This window comes from Mobula hypostoma, chromosome 7 (assembly GCF_963921235.1).
Source record: "Mobula hypostoma chromosome 7, sMobHyp1.1, whole genome shotgun sequence".
NCBI lineage: Eukaryota > Metazoa > Chordata > Chondrichthyes > Myliobatiformes > Myliobatidae > Mobula > Mobula hypostoma.
Window position 1 is genome coordinate 18,820,875 of NC_086103.1, and position 19,725 is coordinate 18,840,599.

The following is a 19,725-nucleotide window of genomic DNA, read 5'->3' on the forward strand; positions in this document are numbered from 1 at the left end:
ACTATGATGGGTATAGATAGAGTGAATGCAAGCAGGCTTTTTCCACTGAAGCAAGGGGAGAAAAAAACCAGAGGACATGGGTTAAGGGTGAGGGGGGAAAAGTTTAAAGGGAACATTAGGGAGGGCTTCTTCACACAGAGAGTGGTGGGAGTATGGAATGAGCTGCCAGACGAGGTGGTAAATGCGGGTTCCTTTTTTAACATTTAAGAATAAATTGGACAGATACATGGATGGGAGGTGTATGGAGGGATATGGTCCGTGTGCAGGTCAGTGGTACTAGGCAGAAAATGGTTCAGCACAGCCAAGAAGGGCCAAAAGACCTGTTTCTGTAAATAGTTTTTCTATGGTTTCTATGGTTTCTAAATTCCTTCTCCTATCCCACCTTAAATCAGACCTGACCTGGGTCAGATTAGAGAGTAACAAATCAGGCTGCGTCCACACTAGACCAGATGAATCCGTAACTAAAGCTTTTTCTCTTCGTTTTGACCCTCGGTCCACACTGAAACGGCGTTTTCCTCCCCGAAAATGGAGCTTTTCTAAGACACTCTCTGGAGTGTTTAAATCTGAAAATGCCTGTTGGGTGTTGTAGTGTGTACAGGGTGACCAGCTAATTTTAATAACGCTGTCATGACGTGCTGGAACAAATGGTGGTGGCAGCCCAGCATTTCATTGTTTTCTTGAATGCAACCTCCAACACCACAACAACAATATCTGACAATAGATGTGTAACAGCCTAATGTAACATTGTATGGAAATACAAGATAATACTGATGCAGACATGTTTTATACATTTAACAAGGTGCTTTATTAATGTAATGCTTGTGCAAACATTCAATAGATGCAATTGTCACTTTTGCCCAGTAATTCATTTTATTGCACATGTTAAATACAGCAAAAATAGAACACAAAGACATGGCAAAAGTAAAGGCAAACAAATGAGATAACAGCAAATTTCACTTTTGCCCAGTAACAAGCCTTACTGCGTTTAGTTGTAGCTGTCGTCCCTTTCATCAGTGAAGAGACTATGGCTGTAGGAATGGTTTCTGGACAAACGCGCACCAAGTCTTTCGTTTGCAATTTCCTTTTAAGTTTTTCTAGTCTGTAACTGGACAGACACGCAGCAAGTATACCGTTTCCTCTTTGCTTGTTTTCTGTGTGTCCTGCGCATGCCCAGTAGGAGGAGATTAGCCCAAATACCCATTTTAATGTGGATGGGGGATTTTCAAAAACACCTGGTGTGGACGCCTATCGTTTTTATGCAAAACCGGCGTTTTCAAAATTATCCGGTCTAGTGTGGACGTAGCCTCAATGTCGTATTGGGAATCCAAGCAATTAGTGATGTGACGGTGAATGAGTCATGCGGAGACTGGCGTGTCGATGTAAAATGGGTTTGGTCAACATGACAGAGGCATTTTAGAGAAATTCTCAAAGGAATCTCATTGAACTCGGTGTACATTGGTATTTTCTACTCCTTAACACAAGAATATTGGCAGGTGATTAAGTACAGTTTGAATGGTTATAATTACATTGTCTCCTTCAGCAGAGGTGATGAAGCGATTAACGTATCAGACACATTCGATGGCTCTGGATCTTTGATGTTCATTTCTGGTGCTGTTTTTAAGGAGCTTGTACATCCTCCTCATCAACACTTGGGTTTCCTCCTGGTGCTCTGGTTTTCTCCCACAGTCTAAAGATGTACCGATAGCAGGTTAATTGATCATTGTAAATTGTCCAGTGATTCGGCTGGGATCTGATAGGTGGGGTTGCTGGGTGGTGCAGCTCAATAGGTTGGAAAAGCCTGTTCTGTGCTGTAACTCTGAGTAATCAACCCATAACTTCCAAAAGATGTCCCATGACTAATGGTCCCTATCTCTGAGGCTTGACCCAGGAATCCTTATGTACACCAGATGTGGGGTGGCTCAGTCATCACTCATTAAACTATCGATTGTGACATGAATACACATCTCTCAACACCTTGCTCCACTTGTTCAATCTCTCTGTCTCTATCTCTGAAGACAGTTTATCCACTGATGTCTATTACAAACCCACTGATTCTCACAGCTACCTCGACTGTACCTCATCCCACCCTGTTACTTGTAAAAATGCCATCGTCTTCTCTGAATCCCTCTGTCTCCACCACATCAGCTCTCAGGTTAGGCTTTTCAATCCGGCACTAAGGAGATATCCCCTTTCTTCAAAGAAAAGGGCTTCCCTTCCTCCACCATCAATGCTACCCGCGCCTGCATCTCTTCCACTTCGTGCACATCTGCCCTCACCCCCATCATCCTGTCACCCTACCAGGGATAGGGTTCTTCTTGTCCTCACCTACCACACCACCAGCCTCCACGTCCAGCACATATTTCTTCATAACTTGCGCAATTTCCTACAGGATCCACCACCAAGCACATCTTTCCCTCCCTCCTCACTTTCTACTATCGGCAAGGATCGCCCATACAAAGCTCCGTTGTTCATTCATCCCTCCCCACTGATCTCCCCCCACACTTATCATTGCAAGCGGAACAGGTGCTACTCCTGCCCCGACACCTCCTACCTCACTACTACTCAGGACCCCAGATAGTCCTTCCAAGTTAGGCAATACTTCACCTGTGAGTCTGTTAGGGTGATCTACTGTATCCTGTGCTCCCGGAATGGATTCCTGTAAATCAGTGAGACCTGACGTAGATTGGGAGACCACTTCACCAAACACCTACGCTCTGTCCACCAGAAAAAGCGAGATCTCCCAGTGGCCACCCATTTTAATTCTACTTCCCATTTCCATTCCGTCATGTCAGTTCATGGCCTCTTCAACTGCCACGATGAGGCCACTAAGGAGAAGCACCTGATATTCCATCTGGGTAGCCTCCAACCTGATGGCATGAACATTGATTTCTCAAACTTCCGGTAATGCCTCCAACCCCCACCCCCAACATTTCCCATCCCCTTTCCCCTCTCTCACCTTATCTCCTTGCCTGCACATCATCTCCCTCTGGTGGTCCACCCCTCTCCTCCTCTCAGGCTCATCACTGGGTCTAGTTTTGAGAATGTTTCTTCTTGCAGTGTCACTTGGCTGAGCCACCAACCTATTTGAATTATTAGGAATAAACGCTGATCGCCATTTCTACATCAGAGTCTGTCATTCCTCAGCACCTGGTTTCCGATATTGCCATCGCACATCGTGACAGGGGCTGAAAGGATGTTTGAGAAACCCCAAACAATTTTAATCAGAAATTATGAATGGAATCAGAACTCACAGCTTTCTGGAAATGAGTTCTCCAAAATGATCCTCATGATAATGATCACATTGAGAAGCTGTTGTCTGATTATATTTTCCTTTCCATTTGCAGGAATCGGGAATTCTATTTACTTTTTCCATCAGGAAGGGAACTTCGTATTGAAGGGACCAGACAATCCCGAAAGTAACTCCATTGATTTGGAATGGAGGCCATACACAGGGCAACAAACCACAAAGCGATTGGCCACTTTTCACAGAGAAGATCAGTGGTGGGTCGTACAATGGAGTGATGAGTTCAGTAAAATACCAGACATTTCCCAGAGGTTATATGTGGACTGGGGTACCCTTAATCTGAAAATCAGGGAGCCCACCTTTGAACTTGCAGGACTGTTCACATGGAATCAGACACAGTCTGGTGGGAATATCTTGAGACAGTGGGGAATATTTGGGGTCAAAGGTAAGTTGGTTAATGAGTAGAATGGGTCCAAAAACATGATCTGCTGATCACTGTTCCTTCAAGTTCAAAATATAATGTTGGGATGGTGTCCATATACAGGTATCTTCTGTGATTGCCTGCAAGAAAGTAAATATCAAGTTAGAAGAGGTGTTATATACATCCTTTAAACTTTGATCCTCGAGCCCCAGAATCCAGCATAAAATTAATTATTCATTGAAATCAGCCTGGTGGGTAACAATATTTGAGTCGTTTATTTGGTCAGTTTTGTATAAACGTTGCTGCGGAGTTGGAGGTGATGGGATTGAACCTGTGTGAGAATTGAGGGAAATAGCTCTGGTCTCCTGAATATCTAAACCACAGCTCATCCGTGACAAAGTCATGGATTTTGAAATTGGAATGGCAGCAGAGGTTCTCATGTTCAGTAAAATTGCTCATTGAAGTTGAAGGAAATGTTGAGATTTCCACACATACACAGCCACGGCTTTGTGTGAAAGTCTGAAACTGCTGTCAGTAATTCCCAGCTCTCCCACCGGGTGATCTGTTTACAGCCTTCCCCAGTGGAATAATGGGAAATTAATGAATTGATGAAAATATCATTTACAAACTGCTCTAAAATTTAAGACATAATTTTTTATTTGTATGCTAAGATATGTGTTGTTCATCAAACTCCATAACACTAAATTGATTTTAAGCTACTGGAACATTATTCCCTCAGATAAACTGAGCACAGTTGGCCAGTATTTGGTTAACTATCTGTTTGTAGGGAAATGACAATTCTGCCTGGAGCAGTTCAGAGAGCCTGTGGGGAACTGAACCACACATCATGTGTCTGTTTCCACAGTTGAGGTCGACTCACAGAGACCTGTAATGGGCAGTGACGTCGCCCTCAGCTGTACCATCTCCAGACTCCCAGATACCGTCAGTCTCCACTGGAAACCAAGAGGCTCATCCCAGAGGAACAACAACACTGATCAGATCCACCTGAATAACACCGTCTATCTGATGGTCCGACATGTTGGAACAGGAGATCCCAGTCTGTACACATGGGAAGTGCAGGAAAAAGGCTCCATTGTTCTCACTGGAGACACCAGTGTTGGAGTGGATGATGGTGAGTCCAAAGCTGCCCAGGAGCAGGTATGAAATAGTTGCTGATTATAAACTGTTCCACATATTGTACAGTGAGCACACAGTCCGCCGTGGGATTTCACTGCAGGGTGTGGTCATTGCTTTTACCCCGGGATACCGTGTAAATATACACTCATTGTCCACTTTATTAGGCACACCTGTACCCCAGCTCATTATTGCAGATATCCTTCCAATAATGTGGCTGCAACTCAATGCTCAAAAGCGTGCAGACATGGTCAAGACGTCCAGTTGTTGTTCAGACCAATCTTCAGAATGCAGAGGAACTGTGATCTAAGTGACTTTGTCTGTGGAATAATTGTTGGTGCCAATCGGGTGGGTTGACTATCGCAGAAACTGCTGATCTCCTGAGATTTTCACATACACAATGGTCACTAAAGTTTACAGTGAGTGGTACAAAACAACAACAAAAAATCCAATGAGCGGGGACTCTGGGCAAAAATGCCTTGTTAATGAGGGAGGTCAGAGGGGAATGGCCAGACTGGTTCAAGCTGATAGGAAGGCACCGTAACTCAGACAACCATACGTTACAACAGGGGTGTGCAGATCAGCGTCACTGAATGTAGAACACATTGACACTTGATGGGCTACAGCAGCAAAAGACCATGAACATTTGCTCAGTGGCCACTTTATTAGTTACAGGAGGTATCGACTGAAGTGGCCTTTGGGGGTAAAGTGAAGACACTGAGACTGATGGAGCCTCCCATCAATCATTTCAATTCACCTGCTGGAATCGAAGTGAATAAAATCCATCTATGGATTTAAACGAATCGTCTTCTAGTCTGTAATGAAATGGGGACCTACAAACTAATTAAATATATAGATAAAGGAGTAACATGATTCAGCTGTTGGCTGTAACATTCCCCTGGGGTATCTAGCATGAGTCACTTCTGGAAGTATTCTAAATTTTCTCATTTAAAGGGAGTTCTCATTGTTCGGTAATGTTCAGACTCTCTCAGCTCATTTATTATCTCCAATTCAACAGTGTCTCTTTGCTGGCTCTGTGTTTGGGGAAGATCGGAATTTCAGTTGGCACCCAGTGCATTCCAGCTCCACATCCACTTCCCTGTCTCAGCCATCCTAGGAGCAGGTATTAATCCCAGTGAAAACCTGAAACATCCATATCTCTGCATTTGTGAACCTAACTCTTTGCTCCTTGTCCCTTCCTTGCAGATGTACACAATAAGATGTACAGAGTTTATTGGTCAGACATAGATCACAGTGAACTCAAGCTGATTTGTGGAAATTATTCTGAGATAAATACTAAAACCAAATGGACCTGGAAGTCACATTTCCAGAATCAGGTGATGGAAATAGCTGCTACTTACAAATCTCAGCCTATCAATGTCAGTGGGAGGAGCTACTTCAAGAATGGACTGAGAGCTACAGAGGAAAATCTAAATGTCAAGAATTTCAACATGAAGATTGTTCCTGTGCAGTTTGAAGATGCTGGAGTTTACACCTGTTCTCTGGGATCACATCAATATGTGGCCATTGAATTAACCACAGTTAAAGGTAGGGGACAGAATGCTGCCGTTGTTTTCAATGATACTTTGCTGGGAGAGAGTTCGCAGCTTGCGTACATACCGAGTTACTTCCCTACTTTGAAGAGTTCTTTTTTTACCCCAAAACTTTTGCTAAAACTTATTTGCATCTTGCTGAATACTAAAACTGCTCTAAACCAACAGAACTGAGCAATATTTTGAAATATTCTTTTCACTTAATTTGCTTTTAAATATCTTCTGCATTATTCCCGAGAGATACCCAAGCCTTCTCTCCTTCCAAAGCGCCCATTATCTCTAACCATAACCCAAACACTGCTTCTACAGAAAGACCATCATGTGAAATAACCTACAACATTAGCAGTGAAATGTTTAACCAGATGTTACGCTAGGTTTAAATGTGAATAGGAATCAGGGAATCAGGATCAGGCTGAATGTCACTGGTACGTGACGTGAATTTGTTATTTGGTATCAAAACTTTGCAATATTTAATAATAAAAAACTGAAAATTACTGTTAATATATATATATATATATGTATATGTGTACGTATATATGTGTGTGTGTATATATATATATAGACAACGGGGTGACCTGTTGGGACACCCTTTGAGAGAAGGGTAGCGCAGTCTGATGTGACCAGAATGAACATTAAATTTTCCTGAACGCTATTGCTATGTCTTTGATTTTGAAATTAAAGAAGAAAAACTTAGCTTATTAAAGAAGAAAGACGCATAGCAAGACAAATATGTGACCAGAATGAACATTGAGTATCCATGAAGTAAATTTGAAGGAATCGGGCTTGCTGGGTCGGGTCTGAAATTAAATGTCCGAGGTAATGATGGGTTTGGCCTTGAATAATCACAGAAGGATTCCATCGATTCCTTGTTGGAATGACTTCTTTGGCACCAAAGGATGTCATTTGGAATCGGCAATTGTATTGTCTGGCGTTCTTCCTGAACTCGTTTGCAATAGGTTCACCTTTGCTGTACAAATTGAGGAGTTCATTAGGTAGAGGCTGGAAATTGCCTATCCTGACCTGTCCTTTCATACAGCAGAAATGTGTGGTTTCTCCACTCAATAGGAAGGACAGTGAGGGCATACTCTGGTCATCGAACCAACATCAGCAGAAACGTGATGGCATGCAAGCTGTGCATTTTGCCTTGCTCTTTCTCTGTCGAGGTATTGTCGTTGAAAGCGGCCATTGTCGTCTTCAGCAACTCTCACAATAATTACCCTGTGCCGCATATTCTCAAGTTGATCTTTCCGTTTCTCCTCTGTCTCTTCCTCTCTCCTCCTTCTCTGCCTGTTTTTGTCAGTCTGGAGATGCGCAGGCTTTTCATCCTTCGTCTCTTCATCTCTTCTACCATTTGTTCTTTCTCTCTGATCCTGGAGTCGGCGGCCCTGGCCTGATCGGATTCTTGTTCTCTCCTCTGTCTGTGCCTATTATTGTCATTTTGGAGACGTGCATGCCTGTCCTCCTCTGTCTCGTCTTCTCTCATCTTTTTTGTCCTGACTCTTTGATCTTGGAGTCGTGCGGCCCTGGCCTCATCCGATTGTTGTTCTCTCCCTCTCCTTGCCACTTCCCGACGATGTTTGGCGTCATCTCTTGACCATAGTGTCCCCCATCTCTTTCCACGCGGCATAATTAGGCTATCCATATATTTTTACCCTAATGCTTGATAGAAGATAGGAAGCAGTAACACCAAAGCCTCCAAGCTGCTGACTCTGGCCGTGTGCATGCATGGGGCTATGGCGTCGCGGTCTCCATGGCAGGTGGAAGCGGCTCTGTGAGCATCGTGAGGCGCTGCTGAGGCTGGCCGTGCGCATGCGTCGGGCTGTCGCGTCCATGATGGCCGATCGGGTCTCAGGTGAAAGGCAGCCAGTTGATTTTTGGCAAATTACCAATTTTATATGAACATATAATCCTGAACTTTGCCTGCATTCTGTAAGTTGGCGCATTTTAATTCGATTTAGCCAAAACAAGTGCCGCTGTAGTGTACCGTTTGTGCTAATTGGAGGTCACAAACAGACAGACAGAGCATGAGAGTTTTAATAGTATATAGATATAGACATATTTCTACTGTATATGCTAAATTAAATGAGTAGTGCAAAAAGAGAAAAAAAAGTGGTGAGGTAGTGTTTGTGGGTTCAGTGTCCATTCAGAAATCTGATGGCAGAGGAAAGAAGCTATTCCTAATAGATTGATATGTGTCTTCAGGCTCCTGTACCTTGTCTCTGATCATAGCAATGAGAAGAAGATATGTCCTGGGAGACGGAGTTGCCTAATGTTGTATGTCGCATTTCTGAGGCATCGCTTCTCGAAGATGTCCTGGTGCCTATGACAGAGCTGACTGAGTTTGCATCTTTCTGCAGCTTATTCCGATCCTGTGCAGGGCTCCACCCCAACCCCTCCCCCATACCAGACGGTGATGCAGCCGTGTAATTCATGAATTTTACAGTAAAGATTCATTCATCTCTTGTAGAGGGGAAGTATTGTGCCCAAGATCATTGTGTACAGGGGCTGATCATTTTACAATGTGTTCAAAACTGGTGTGAAAGACTCTACGAGCTCACATTGTGCAACAATATTTTGCACTCTTGAATTGAATTGAATTGAATTGGATTGACTTTTTTACTTCCATCCTTCACATACACGAGGAGTAAAAATCCTTACATTACATCTCTGTCTAAATGTGCAATGTGCAATTTACAGTAATTTATAGTAACTAGTATGTACAACAGGATAGTCAATGTAACATAGTTGTGTCAGCATGAGCTAATCAGTCTGATGGCCTGGTGGAAGAAGCTGTCCCGGAGCCTGTTGGTCCTGGCTTTTATGCTGCGGTACCATTTCCCAGGTAGAAGCTGGAACAGTTTGTTGTTGGGGTGACTCAGATCCCCAATGATCCTTTGGGCCATTTTTACACACCTGTCTTTATAATCTCCTGAATAGTGGGAAGTTCACATCTACAGATGCACTGGGCTGTCTGCGCCACTCTCTGTAGAGTCCTGCATTTGAGGGAAGTACAGTTCCCATACCAGGCAGTGATGCAGACAGTCAGGATGCTCTCAATTGTGCCCCTATAGAAAGTTCTTAGGATTTGGGGGCTCATACTAAACTTCTTCAACCATCTGAGTTGAAAGAGGCGCTGTTGTGGCTTTTTCACCACATAGCCAGTACGTACAGACCACGTGAAATCCTTGGTGATGTTTATGCCGAGGAACTTAAAACTGTTCACCCTCTCAAGCCCAGATTCATTGATGTCAATAGAGGTTAACATGTCTCCATTCCTCCTGTAGTCCACAACCGGCTCCTTTGTTTTTGCAATATTGAGGGAGAGGTTGTTTTCTTGACACCACTGTGTCAGGGTGATGACGTCTTCTCTGTAGGTTGTCTCATTATTATTTGAGATTAGGCCAATCAGTGTAGTACCGTCAGCAAACTTAATTAGCAAATGTTACGAGAATACACATAAAATTAAGATGTTTGCTGGCCTGGGCTAGCATCAGTGGCATCAGCAGTTGGTCTGCCACCTGCCCTCAGGGGAAGGAGAGATAAGGAACAATGGAGCAGCGTCTGGAGATGTGTAATGAAGGGATGTGGGAGGAAGAGCTGTCTGGAGCGGCTCCCCCCTTTGAACCCTGAACTGTTTGAAGTGATGGACAGGCGATACCCCAGCAGGGGGATAAAAAGGGACAGGTTCGCTAAGACAGACACACACGCCACCCGAGGTAACGAGACCCTGGAAGCGGTGCGCTTCTCACGAGTGGGTGAGAAGTACCAGACAACCACAAGGGTGGAAAGGTACGATCAGCGGGAACCCGGTGTGTGTCCGCCCTTGCCTGGGTGCCGGGTTCACTGCAGAGGATCGACCGCATCTGGAGGAGGGGTCACAGTCGGTGACCTCAGGTGACATCACCAAGGACCTGCCCAAAAGCTGTTTGTGAGCCATCTCGCTGGTCTGTGAGCCATCCCGCTGGTCTGTGAGTGAAGCCGTTCTGAATGATCAGTTGTTCCTATTCTATCTCACTCTTCCCCCACGTTGTCCACCGCCATGGCAACGATTACTGCGAACTGAACTACTAACTGGACTGAACTTTGAGTCATTTTGAAATTGGTCATTTACCCCTAGACAACGATAGAGCTTGATTGATGCTGTTATCTTAATTCTGCGCACATGTGCGTTTATCATCGCTGAACTGTTGCATTTATTATCCTTTCGATTAATGTGTTGCTTGTTTCTTTAATAAAACTTTCTTAGTTCTAGTACTCCAGACTCCAACTGAGTGATCCATTTATGCTGGTTTGGCAACCCAGTTACGGGGTACGTAACATAAGTGGGGGCTCGTCCGGGATTTTGAACGCTAAATTTGGGACGGAGTAAATTGATTGGGTTAAAATTCCCGAAAGAAAGAAAAGACAAACAGCAGAAATGGAGGTTGAGGAATTTATAAAGGCGCCGACCTTGGAGGCATTAGAGGATGCCAGGAAATCAGAATTGATAGCTGTGGCCAAACGGGTGAATCTTGCTAAGGTGAAGTCGACAATGAGGAGAGAGGAGATACACAGAGCTATTGTAGAGCACTATGTATCTAAAGGTGTGTTTCCCCAAGGTGAGCTGGGGGAGGTGTCTATTGAAAAACCTGCTGGAGACGCGGTACAGGTACAGCTTGAAAAACTGAGACTCGAGCACGAGTTCCGGGTACGGCAGTTAGAACACGAAGAGAAGCAGTTAGAAAGGCAGGAGAGAGAGTTAGAAAGGCAGGAGAAAGAGAGAGAGTTAGAAAGGCGGGAGAAAGAGAGAGAGTTAGAAAGGCGGGAGAGAGAGAAAGAGTTAGAAAGGCGAGAGAGAGAGAAAGAGGTAGAAAGGCAAGAGAGAGAAAGACAGTTGGAGAGAGAAGAGAGAGAGAGGGACAGACAGTTGGAGAGAGAGGAGAAACAGAGGGAAAGGGAATTTGAGCTGGAGAAGTTAAAGATAAGGGCCGAGCAGGGGCTCGTGCCGAACCAAGGTGGAGGGTTCCGGGTGACCCAGGAGGTTAGGCTGGTTCCCCCATTTGACGATACCGATGTGGATCGGTACTTTCTCCATTTCGAAAAAGTGGCCATAAGTCAGGACTGGCCAAGGGATAAATGGGTTGTTTTACTTCAGAGTGTACTGAAAGGGAAAGCCCAACAAGCTTACTCCGCTTTATCCGCGGAAGATGCCCAGAAGTATGAGGTGGTGAAGGAGGCCATCCTCAGGATTTATGAGTTGGTCCCGGAGGCATACCGGCAGAGGTTCCGGAATGCGAGGAAGCGGTGGGACCGCACGTATTTGGAGTTTGCTCGCGAGATGCAAACATATTGTGAGCGTTGGTGCACCTCGAAGGGGGTAGAGGGGGATTACGACAGACTGCTGCAGCTGATTCAGATTGAGCAGTTTAAAGGTTGTGTCCCTGAGGGTATGAGACCCTACCTCGATGAGAAAGAGGCAGCCACGTTAGCCGCAACTGCTAAGTTAGCGGATGAGTATGCGTTGACGCATAAAATGAAGGTTGCCCCGAGTAAAGGCTACCAGAAGGGTAGTCAGGACGGCGGGGAGAGTCCGCCGGAAAAGTCAGAAAGTAAGCCGGGGACTAGTGAAAAGGATAAGGTAGACCGGGAGCTGTCTGGTAGGAAGGCTCCTGGGGTCGTCTGTTATAATTGTGGGAAAGTCGGACACTTTGCGTCCAGGTGCTTTGCCCCAAGGAAGGAGACGGGGAAAGGAAAAGCGGAAATTTTGAATGGCTGTATCGAGCTGTTAAGCGAACCGCTAGGGAAGGACAGGTCTGAAAAAGTCCAGGAAGGGCGCGAGAGGTTTATCTCGGCCGGACTGGTGTCAGTGAAGGAGAGGTTAAAACCAGTTCCAGTGCGGATCTGGAGAGACACGGGAGCGTGTCAGTCACTAATACTGAAGAGTGCATTAGAGTTTAGCTCAGAGACCCAGACTGGGGAGGTAGAGGTCAAAGGTGTTGGGGAAGGGACAGAGTCAGTCCCTTTGCACCAGATACATTTACAGAGCAACCTGGTCTCTGGACTAGTCACGATCGGGGTGAGGTCCGAATTACCGATGAAAGACGTGGAAGTCTTGCTCGGTAATGATATCGCCGGAGGAATCGTGTTCCCAGTCGTGAGATTGACGGGTCAGCCTGCCAGCATGGAGGCCCCGCCCGCGATGGTGAATTTGGCTGAAACATTTCTGCCAACCTTGTATGAGACAGGGTGTAGTGCGATAAGAGGTCGTGAGGGAGCTGGGACGGACGTAGCAGTAGCCAGGAAAGAATTTGTGCAGACGCAGGAGCGAGACGAGGGGCTGATGGTTTTTGCCGAGACCGCTCTCTCTGACACAGCCTTGACAAGCTATTGTGTGGAGGAGGAAGTGCTAAGGAAGAAAGGGAAATCAAGTACAGTACCCGCAGATGAGGAATGGGGGGTGGTGCAAAAGAGTTATGGGGATGAGGTTTTTAACATGGCCCACGAGGTACCCCCCGGTGGACATTTTGCGGTGCTGGAGGAAACAGTTGGTGGAATCATGAAAGAGAGTTACCGGCTGCCCAGGGGGAAAAATGTTATTGATCATGACCGACGCGAACTGAGACGGTCACCGGCTTTTGATATGCTAACAAACCTAGTCGGTGTTAGCGTGGAAATCAATGAAACTAGGGGCCCCCTGATAAGAGAAAAGAACCATTTTGAAAAGATTAGGATGGGATCGGTCAGATGGGAGAAGGCTATTGTTTTGGCCAGGTCTACTGATAAGGTCTCTCCCTTAATCCCCGAAGGAGTAATTAAACGACTCGCACCCATGTGTTTGATTGTCCCGAGGAAATGCAAAGAACTGGGACGTTGGGTGATTGTGGTTACAATAGGGCAGCCAAGCAAACAACACCCATATTTTTCGAGTAATTCAGTGACTAAAGGGCTGATGAACACAGAGGTGTGTATTGGCAATTTAATACGGCTGTCTGAAGCCAGCTTGATAGTGAACCTTGAAAAAAATGAATTCGGCCACACGAAGGTCACTTACCTGGGAATTGTGGTGACACAGGGGCAGCTGGCAGTGATGCAAGCTACAGTGCAGGCTATCGCTGACCTCCCAACCCCGACAGACAAGAGGGCCCTCAGAAGGCTTTTGGAGATGGTGGGGTACTGCAGGAAGTTTTGCAATAACTCTGCGGTCAATACCCGTCCCCCTCCTACTAAGCCCTTGCGAGAGAAAATTGAGTCGGAATGGGACGACCCTTGTTGTTGTGGTCCGGGACAAAACCAGATGAGAGGTTACATTGGTCGCAATTCATCAGTGTTTTTGGCCACTATGAAGTTTGCTGAGTTGGAGCCTGGTCTAAGGGATTATTAATAACACGTGTAAAAGGAACAGAAAATGTGATGACTGTCTGTCAAGGTGTTGACAGCTTCAAATTCTCTGTATTAGCTAAATAACTGTTAAAGATGTATATTGTGTATGTATCAGATAATGTAGTCATGTTTGTAATTTTTACCTCCCGGTAAAAATCCTTAAAGGGGGGAAGTGTTACGAGAATACACATAAAATTAAGATGTTTGCTGGCCTGGGCTAGCATCAGTGGCATCAGCAGTTGGTCTGCCACCTGCCCTCAGGGGAAGGAGAGATAAGGAACAATGGAGCAGCGTCTGGAGATGTGTAATGAAGGGATGTGGGAGAGAGAGCTGTCTGGAGCGGCTCCCCCCTTTGAACCCTGAACTGTTTGAAGTGATGGACAGGCGATACCCCAGCAGGGGGATAAAAAGGGACAGGTTCGCTAAGACAGACACACACGCCACCCGAGGTAACGAGACCCTGGAAGCGGTGCGCTTCTCACGAGTGGGTGAGAAGTACCAGACAACGACAAGGGTGGAAAGGTACGATCAGCGGGAACCCGGTGTGTGTCCGCCCTTGCCTGGGTGCCGGGTTCACTGCAGAGGATCGACCGCATCTGGAGGAGGGGTCACAGTCGGTGACCTCAGGTGACATCACCAAGGACCTGCCCAAAAGCTGTTTGTGAGCCATCTCGCTGGTCTGTGAGTGAATCCGTTCTGAATGATCAGTTGTTCCTATTCTATCTCACTCTTCCCCCACGTTGTCCACCGCCATGGCAACGATTACTGCGAACTGAACTACTAACTGGACTGAACTTTGAGTCATTTTGAAATTGGTCATTTACCCCTAGACAACGATAGAGCTTGATTGATGCTGTTATCTTAATTCTGCGCACATGTGCGTTTATCATCGCTGAACTGTTGCATTTATTATCCTTTCGATTAATGTGTTGCTTGTTTCTTTAATAAAACTTTCTTAGTTCTAGTACTCCAGACTCCAACTGAGTGATCCATTTCTGCTGGTTTGGCAACCCAGTTACGGGGTACGTAACACAAATTTTAGCTGTGGGTGGTGACACAGTCATGGGTATACCCAGGTTGAAGGAGGGGGTTTAGTACACAGCCCTGAGGGGCAGAGATTGTTTGGGTTGGTTTCACAGACAACAGAAAAAAGCAACACAGTTGAGTTGAAACTTTGGCAATTGTTTAAAGTCCCAGTGATTTGTTGTTTCCACAGTCACAGCTGAACCACCTGATGCAGTGACTGAGGGAGGCAACGTTACCCTGACCTGCTCTGTGTCTGAGGTCAGTGGATCAATGAGACTGGTTTGGATCAACAGCGATGGTGAAACTGTGGATGAGAAAATATTCATGGAATGGAAGAATGAAGGTGACTCTTTGCAGCTGATTATTCCAACAGACGATAAAATCCAAAGAAAATGGACGTGTGTTTTGTTTCATCAAAACAGACCCAAGATTTTTATTCCATATTATCTTCAGGTGAAGAGTAAGTGACTTCACTTTGAGTCTTTGAGATCTCATTTTCCAAATCATAGACATATCTGTGATATCTCAGGGTCTATCACATGCCTGTAACATTAATTCCATGGTAAGTAGACCAGGTCTCAGATGGGCTCACTGTTGGTTGGTTGACTATTGAGCAAAAGCTGCCCTGGTACATAGAAAGCAATCATGAATTTAATCACCAACGCCTGTCCTTGCTAAGAAGTGATCTCTGAGATATAACAAGTGATCCATGTTTTCCAGGGTATCACTGTGAACCTTTATTATTAGTGGACAGTGCTATACAATGAAGTAGGTAATGGACGATCTTTGTCTAGCTGTTGGACAGGACCATCCTTTCCAAAGATAATACCAAGACAGTCTTACAAAATCCTCCTCAAAAACTAACTTTCTTAGTTACATGTACACTCAAATATGCAGTGAAATGTGTCAAATGATCAACACAGAATGAGGATGTGCTGGGGGAAGCCCACAGGTGTTGCCATGTCTCCAGCACCAATATAGCATGCCCACAAGTCACTATCCGTTACGAACCCATATGTCTTTGGAATGTGGAAACACGTATCATGGGGAGAACATACAGATTATTTACAGATAGCCTCAGGATTGAACCCTGTTCACTGGTGCTGTAAAGCATTATGATGGCCGCTATTTAACGTGCCAACCACTGGAACTCACTGGAAGGATTAGTGAACCAGTGGTCGTGCCCTCTCTCAGGTCAGCATTGCTACTGAGCACTGAGTTACACTTTGTTAGCTCTGTTGGGCCGCCACATTGATCATGTATCTGACGTCAGAGCCTGGAACAGACACTGCATGCTGAGCTCTGTCAGGGGAAGAGATTACCCAGTGGACAGAGGGAATGATTCAAGTTGGTGCTTAAATATTCCTTTAGAAACAGCAACATCCGCATTACATCACAGCCCTTTACAGGTAATTCCTTCCCCACCATTAAGCACATTCACAAGGAGCTCTGCTACTGCTTCACCGTCCAGGCCATACTCTCTGTCTGGCTCTCTGGTGAATTCAAGTGCAGGAATCCCAGAGACTTTGGTAATTCAAACAAAACAAAAGATTTATTACAGAAATTAACCAGCAAAACAAACAAAAACTCAGACAAACTCTACATAATCTTGAAGAACTGAAATCACTCATAATACACAAAGGAACTTGCTCAGAGTTTCACCAGACCATGATCCTCAACAGCCGAGCAAAGAGGGGTTGGCATGTTCCCCTCCCCCTGCCCACAAGATACGCACAGGAGCATGTAGGAATTCAGGACCAATCAGACAGCCCTGGCGTCCAAATGAAGCAATAACCCCAAAGACAACAACTACAATATAAGGCATTGAAAATCCTGTGCTAATAAGAGCAAATTGAATAAAAGTGATAAATACAAAGAGTTTAACAATCCCCGTGATACCAAATGAAGCACCTGCAATACAAACTAAAAACCCAGAGCTAGTCCAAAGACAAACAAACCTCCCCATCCTTTGGCCCAACTACAGGTGCTAAGATGTTCTTTAAAGTCAGGAGATTTGAAGTCAGTCACAGTGTGAATAGATCAGAGATGCGTGTGTGCTGAAAGTACACAAATACATTTTCACTGGGACTGCAGTGGATTATTGCATTGCACAGTCATTGGTAGGTCGTAGTTAAATGCACAGAAGAGTTTAAGTACTTGAAAAGCAGGAAGTTCGAGATGCAGGAAGTCTGAAGGAAAGACTGAAATATTGGAAACACTAAGCAGGTCTGACAGTATCTGTGGAAGCAGAAAAGTGTTAATATTTCAGGTTAATTACCCTTCCGTGGAATCTGATAGATGTTTTTCCAAAGACCTTGGAATGTGATGGAGGTTTATTCAAAGAACTTTCCTTGAAATCTGATGGAGGATTTTCAACTTGAAACATTAATTGTCTCAAATCTCTTTCCACAGAAGCTGCCTAACCTGCTGAGTGTATCTGGCATCTACAGCTCCTGTTCAGAGGGGATAGAAGCTCTGGGGCAAAAGCCTCCCCACTGTGGCAATTCTTATTCCAGTAGAAACACAGACTATGATGGACGTTCCCCTGTTGAACAGTGGGAGGCCTCACACATGAACTGGATCTCTGTCAGCCGCATATTCCCAGACATCTCCTGCCAGAAAGAGATACCTGATTGAAATCGGGACCTCAATCCCACTGTGATTCATTTCTTGACTTTCTCTGATGTTTACAGAGAACAGATGTAGTTCTTCAACATTTGGGTCAGTTAACCTCAATCAGGAATTAAACGCAGAACCTGTGATCTAAATTAATCAATGTTATTTTTCAGTCATTTAGACAGCTTTTGAATGATGTCAGCATAATAAATGAGAAATTTGTGCTTATTGTTTTGACAGAGGATTACAGTTTTAATCACACCACTGTTGTAGTTACTGCTGGACTGGCCCTTCTCCTCATCATTATCCTGGTGATGGTGTTGTGTCTAAGAAAGCGCAAGGTTAAGGGTAAGGTACCTGAAGAAATGGGGAACATGCTTCCAAAAACAAAGAATGGTAATTTTAACCTTTCTACACAGAGAAATAATATTAAATGGAGTTTGGTTTGAACTGAATGATGTTTGAAAATAAGTAAGTAAGTATTAATGTATCATCAAGCCTGAATCTGATGACTACAAATCCCTGCATTTTTTCACACTTGCAAAGATTTGTGCTCATGGGCAGCTGAAGTGCATTTTGCTGAATACATAGAACTATGACCAGCGACCAATCCAGACATCAGTAGTATGAGAGGAGGGGATTTCACTTAGGTCCACTGCCCGAGTCAAAAATGGCAGCGGCTGATTGCAGCAGCAAAATTGAACTCCAACCAGTGATCAATCGTCGTTTGTGATTGATTAGCAAGAGCAAATTAAAGGAAGGCAAGAGGATGTGCAGTGGCCATTTCCTGAGTGGACAGAGTGGTCTTGAGGCTTTTATTCTTAGAGGCTTCAACGAGGAGAGTCTTCAGTCAGACAAAGCAAAGAAAAGAAAAGTACTAAGCTCAGTTTTTTCCTATTCCTATGAAAATAGGTTGAGTGATATGAGAATAGGTTGAGTGAACTCGGTCTTTTTTCCTTGAGGTGACAGAGGATGAGATGTATAGGATGATGAGAGGCATTGATCATGTGGATAATAAGTGGCTTTTTCCCAGGGCTGAAATGGCTAGCATGAGACGACACAGTTCTAAGGTGCTTGGATGAAGGTACAGAGGAGTTATCAGGGGCAAGTTTTTTATGCAGAGAGTGATGAGTGCATGGATTGGGCTGCCGGCGATGGTGGTGGAGACAGATACGACAGGGTCTTTTAAGAGACTCCTGGACAGGTATATAGAACTCGGAAAAAAATAGAGGGCTATGGGTAACTCTAGGCAATATCTCAAGTAAGGACATGTTTGACACAGCTTTGTAGGCAAAAGGGCCTGTATTGTGCTGTAGGTTTTCTATATTTCTATGTTTCTTTCTACATTTCTTCCTTATAGTTGCAGTAATTGATTTACTTGTTTAGTTATTTATTTTTATTTAGTTTATTATTATTACTTTTTTTCTCTGCAAGATTATGCATTGCATTGAACTGCTGCTGCTAAGTTAACAAATTTCTCGTCACAATCCGGTGATAATAAACCTGATTCTCATTCTGGTTCGGACAGTAGAGATGCCAGGCAAGGCATAGTGACACTTATAGGGATGTATTATAGACCGCCTAATGGGGAGCAAGAATTGGAGGAGCAAATTTGTAAGGAGATAGCAGATATTTGTAGTAAGCACAAGGTTGTGATTGTGGGAGATTTTAATTTTCCACACATAGACTGGGAAACCCATTCTGTAAAAGGGCTGGATGGTTTGGAGTTTTTAAAATGTGTGCAAGATAGTTTTTTTGCAGCAATACGTAGAGGTACCAACTAGAGAAGTGGCAGTGTTGGATCTCCTGTTAGGGAATGAGATAGAGCAGGTGACGGAGGTAAGTGTTGGGGAGCACTTCGGGTCCAGTGATCACAATGCTATTAGTTTCAATATAATTATGGAGAAGGATAGGACTAGACCCAGGGTTGAGATTTTTGATTGGAGAAAGGCTAAATTTGAGGAGATGTGAAAGGATTCAGAAGGAGTGGATTGGGACAATTTGTTTTATGGGAAGGTTGTAGTAGAGAAATGGAGGTCATTTAAAGGTGAAATTTTGAAGGTGCAGGATCTTTATGTTCCTGTTAAGTTGAAAGGAAAGGTTAAAAGTTTGACAGAGTCATGGTTTTCAAGGGATATTGGAAACTTGGTTCAGAAAAAGAGAGGGATCTACAATAAATATAGGCAGCTTGGAGTAACTGAGGTGCTCGAGGAATATAAAGAATGTAAAAAGAGTCTTAAAAAAGAAATTAGAAAAGCTAAAAGAAGATATGAGGCTGCTTTGGCAAGTAAGGTGAAAATAAATCCAAAGGGTTTCTACAGTTATATCAACAGCAAAAGGATAGTGAGGGATAAAATTGGTCCCTTAGAGAA

General features: G+C 44.4%; 1 protein-coding gene across 1 annotated transcript in view; it reads right to left on the minus strand.

The window, feature by feature from the left end:
- Window positions 1-2,988: 2,988 nt before the first annotated feature.
- The window catches only part of LOC134349884 (uncharacterized), a 73,562-nt gene continuing 56,825 nt past the window's right edge, over window positions 2,989-19,725 (minus strand). Inside the window, exon 7 of the mRNA XM_063054850.1 lies at window positions 2,989-3,805. Coding sequence (XP_062910920.1) covers window positions 3,699-3,805 — 107 coding nt within the window. The 3' untranslated portion in view covers window positions 2,989-3,698. The remainder of the gene's footprint in view (window positions 3,806-19,725) is intronic.